This window comes from Corylus avellana, chromosome 3 (assembly GCF_965113065.1).
Source record: "Corylus avellana chromosome 3, dhCorAvel1.hap1.2, whole genome shotgun sequence".
In the NCBI taxonomy this organism is placed as follows: Eukaryota; Viridiplantae; Streptophyta; class Magnoliopsida; order Fagales; family Betulaceae; genus Corylus; species Corylus avellana.
Genome location: NC_142492.1, coordinates 28,902,172 through 28,906,786, shown reverse-complemented (window position 1 = coordinate 28,906,786; position 4,615 = coordinate 28,902,172). Strand labels below are relative to the sequence as shown.

At 42.0% G+C, this 4,615-nt stretch overlaps 1 protein-coding gene across 1 annotated transcript; it reads left to right on the top strand.

Annotated features, from left to right (window-relative positions):
• The first annotated feature begins 1,093 nt into the window (after positions 1-1,093).
• Positions 1,094-4,271, top strand: LOC132175368 (scarecrow-like protein 22). The gene has a single exon (XM_059587301.2). It carries the CDS (start codon positions 1,624-1,626, stop codon positions 4,006-4,008), a length of 2,385 nt encoding a protein of 794 aa, XP_059443284.2. The 5' UTR covers positions 1,094-1,623; the 3' UTR covers positions 4,009-4,271.
• The last annotated feature ends 344 nt before the right edge of the window (positions 4,272-4,615 follow it).

Genomic DNA, 4,615 nt, shown 5'->3' with positions numbered 1-4,615 from the left:
CTTATTTTTTATAAAAAAAAAAAATATTTAATAATATAAACAAAGATAACAAAAGTTATTGTAGAGTTTATTTAGATAAGGAAACAAAAAGCAATTTTCTTTCCTAAATTTAGAGAAAATCATAAGAAAATGATGAGAGTACCCTTATGTGTTCCTTGAGTACCGAACAAGGACATAATTTTTATTCTTATTTTTTATTGTTATTATTAATGATATCAAAAAATTATATTCACATGCAATTAAAAAATAGCTGTGATACAGTTACAACTTAAATTTAACTTTGGCCCAATTTTTAGACCAAATTTCTCTCTCTCTCTCTATAGTTTAAGGCTCTCTCACTCCTCCACAGGCAATTTTTTTTTTTTTTTTTTTTTTTTAAAAGTTAAGCAAAAGTTAAGTTTAAGTTATACCTTTATCATTTTCTTTAAAAAATATGTACTTCTCGTATGTTAATAAACATATGACACTTTTAAAGTTGGCATACAAAATTTCTGCTTCAACCTAGCCTAGAGCACTCCTAGTGAGTTCTTCAATTAAAGTTAAATTTAAAAAGAAAAATTTACCTTATTAAATTTGAAAAACTGTTTTTAAAAGAAACCAAACATTAAATTCTTAACTTTGTACGAATATTTTTATTTTTATTTTAGTTAAATATTATTTTTTAATTTTTTAATAATAAATAAAAAAGAAAACAAAAATAAATTTATAAGCTTAAGAAATTAAATAACTTTACTCTTAGTATTTGAAAAAATTTTCTTACAAAAGTTAAATTTTTTTGAAATAAAGTAAGATAATTTATTAAATGATTATTTTTATAAGTTTTTTTTCAATTTTTTTTAATAAAAAAATTAAATTTAAAGAAATGAAAAGGAATACTAGTTTTTTATACAAAATTACAAAGTTAATGGCATCCCACAGTCAAAAAGTGGTGGGCGCAGTTTACCCTTGTAAAATTAGGGAAAGACAACGAAGTATAGCACTATGCGGGGTGGTGACAGAAACACGGCAGTAGTACTAGAGAGTTAATTTTAGTTTCAGTAGGTGAAAAAGGTGAAAAAAAAGGAAAGAAAATGGGAAAATATATTAGTGAGAGAAAAGAGATAGGGACTAGAGAGAGACAGAGAAAGAGAGATGGGGAAGAGCGAGGGCGCTTTATTGCCTTTTTTATGATGCACGCATCCATGGCAGAACAGAGAAGGGTACAGAGTACTGCTGCGACATAAGGGTTGAAGAAGATATTAGAAGCGCAAAAGCACCACCACAAATCCTCCTCCTCCTCCAACAACAGCAAGGTTCGGAGAGGAAAAGCTTGGAGAGAGATATGGAGCTCAAATGGATTTGCGAAGTGGAGTAGAGAGGCTATGGAGCTGAAGAGGAAGAGAAAGAACAAGGTGGTCAGTAATAGCGGTAGGAAGAGTTTTTCTGAAATGGGTTTCTTTTCTTTCAGTTGAGGGATTCATGGCATGCAACGAAAGATGGTGTGTCTGAGGCCTCGGGAGACGAAATCTGAGAGCCTGTTTCAGCTAACCCATATTTTGCACTGTCATTGTTGTTCTTCCTCGTCTGTGCAAATCTTGGGGTTTCTTTGATCTTTGAAGAGCTTTTTGAGGACTTTTTCTGGGTATGAGAGGGATGCCCTTTCAGCTACAGGGAAAGGGGGTCTTTGAAATCGCAGGTTTTGCTCCGATTTGTGCTTGGAACAGTAACAACCATAAGAAAGAAGAGCTTCTTGGCTTTGGGAGCAACAACAACAGCAGCGGCAACAACAACAGCAACGAACCCACTTCTGTGCTTCATATGAGAAGAAGCCCGAGCCCTCCCACATCGGCATCGACTCTGTCTTCGTCTTTCGGCGGCGGCGGCGGCGGAGGAGGCTCCTCGGAACCACCGCCTGCCGCAACTGCGCCCGAACATGGACTCACTCGAAAGGACGAGTGGCCGTCGGAGCTCCAACCGTTTCCGAGTGGACTAGAGGCGGTCACCGGCGGAGGGCAGAGATGCGCGCTTGGATTGGAAGACTGGGAGAGCATGTTATCGGAAACGGGGGGGTCGCCAAGCCACGGACAGGAGCATTCGCTGCTGCGTTGGATCGCGGGCGATGTGGACGACCCGTCGTTCGGCCTCAAACAGCTCTTGCAGAGCGCAAGCAATCCTCTCGATTTAGATGGCAATGCTGGGCTGGGAGTCGTCGATCAGAGCCCCGGCGGGTTCGAGCCCATTGGAGGCGTTTCGGGTACTGGTAATCTAATTACAAGCATTAATCACTGTCCTAATCTTTCAGCTTATCCAGGTTCTGGTGGGTTTACAAATAGCAACAACAACAGCAACAGCAACGGAAAGAATGGTGGTACAATTGTACCAAGCTCTTCTGGGGCCTTAAATTACAAGGTTTCTAGTGTTGGGTTGAACAGCAGCAACAGCAACAACAACAACAATTGTAATATGCAAAACCCTGTTTATAGTTGCTCAGGTAACAGTCTCCCTCTTCCAGTTACTTTGCCTCCTGGCATGATTTATCAGCAGCAACAGTTTGAAGCCCCAGATGAGAAGCCCCAGATTGTGAATCCGCAGGTGTTGTTGAACCAACCGCCAAACTCTCAAAATCCTAACTTTTTTCTGCCGTTGGCCTTTTCCCAACAAGAACAGCACCTCCTGCAGCCTCCCCATTCGAAGCGACCCAACTGGGTTGGGTTAGATCCCCTCACTCCGATCCCGAAGGTTCCTTTTGGCGATCCTGGGCACGAGTTTTTGCTCAGAAAACAGCCACAACATCTGGGGTTCTCTGCAGGAGTGCAATTTTTTCCTCAGCAACAAAAGCCACTGATGGTGCCCAAGCTGCAGAAAATGGGACCGGGCGAAGAGGACATGGCCCATCACCAGCACCAGCACCAGCAACAGCAACAGCAGCTTGCTTTGCTCGACCAGCTCTATAAGGCCGCAGAGCTGGTAGGGACTGGGAATTTCTCACACGCGCAAGGGATATTGGCGCGGCTCAATCACCAGCTCTCCCCTGTTGGAAAGCCCCTCCACAGGGCTGCTTTCTACTTCAAGGAGGCTCTGCAATTGCTCCTCCTTATGAACAACCCAGTCACCTCCCCTCCACCAAGGAGCCCAACCCCATTTGATGTTATCTTCAAGATGGGCGCTTACAAAGTCTTCTCTGAGATCTCTCCTCTTATTCAGTTTGTCAATTTCACCTGCAACCAGGCCCTCCTTGAAGCTCTCGATGATGTTGACCGTATTCATATTGTGGACTTCGATATTGGCTTTGGTGCTCAGTGGGCGTCGTTTATGCAAGAGCTTCCAATGAGGAATAGGGGTGCCCCATCATTGAAAATCACTGCCTTTGCCTCTCCTCACACCCATCATCCCATTGAGCTCGGGCTTATGCGCGACAACTTAACGCAGTTTGCTAATGAGATTGGGATACGTTTTGAACTTGAAGTGGTTAACTTTGATTGCTTGGACCAAACCTCTTATTCCCTGCCCATTCTGCGAGCATCTGAGAATGAGGCAGTTGCTGTAAATTTTCCCGTTTGGTCTTCTTCCAATCAACCGGCTGCGCTTCCTTCTCTCCTCCGCTTTGTGAAGCAGCTCTCGCCGAAAATTGTGGTATCGTTGGACCGAGGGTGTGATAGAACCGACCTTCCCTTCCCACAACATGTTGTACAAGCTCTCCACTCCTACATAAATCTCATGGAGTCTCTGGATGCTGTTAATGTGACTTCGGATGCTGTGAGCAAGATTGAGAGGTTCCTTCTTCAGCCTAAGATCGAAAGCACTGTACTGGGGCGTCTCCGAGCCCCCGACAAAATGCCCCTTTGGAAAACACTCTTTGCCTCCGCCGGGTTCTTACCTTTAACATTCAGTAATTTCACTGAAACTCAGGCAGAATGTGTGGTGAAGAGGACTCCGGTTAGGGGGTTTCACGTTGAGAAGCGCCAGGCGTCGCTTGTGCTCTGCTGGCAGCGTCGGGAGCTCATCTCAGCTTCAGCTTGGAGGTGCTGAGCAGCAGCAGTTGGATGAGCAGGGAGGTTGGTTTTTTGGCAACTCACAATCTACCAGAGGTTCCAACTTTTACTTTGATATTAAGTCAATAAATGTTGAATTCTGTTGGTGGCACCTCTTTTGTGACTTAATCTTATGAAATGTTATATGTTTGTGAGTCTCCTTTGCTCATTGTCCATCTAGTCCAGACAGACTAGTCTTCCTGGTAGTATCAAAAATCTAACTGGAAAGTTAATTTGATTCTTATTTCCTTTGGAGATTGATATCGCTGCTATGGTATTTTGATCATTTATGGGGGAGCCTGCACTTTATTGTGCTTAAGGTAGCTAGAATTTGTTGTATATTGGACAACAATGAGAACTAGTGATGGAAAAAGAATGTGCTAGTATTTGATCGATTTTGGTGGGTTTTTTGGGTAAATAATTCCTAGTGCTAACATAATATGTGAATCAAACTCCTATATGATGTTTGGCTTTATTTTTTTTTGTACATAAACATGACGGGTGTGTTTGATAAATAGTTCTGTTGTGCGTTTTTTGTTTGAATAGTAATAAGAAGAGATTGATGTGATATAAATGTGAAATAAGATTTGAATTTTTTGTGAGAG

Excerpts from the sequence above, each read along its gene's own strand:
- LOC132175368 (XM_059587301.2), top strand. The coding sequence starts at position 1,624 with ATGAGAGGGATGCCCTTTCAGCTACAGGGAAAGGGGGTCTTTGAAATC.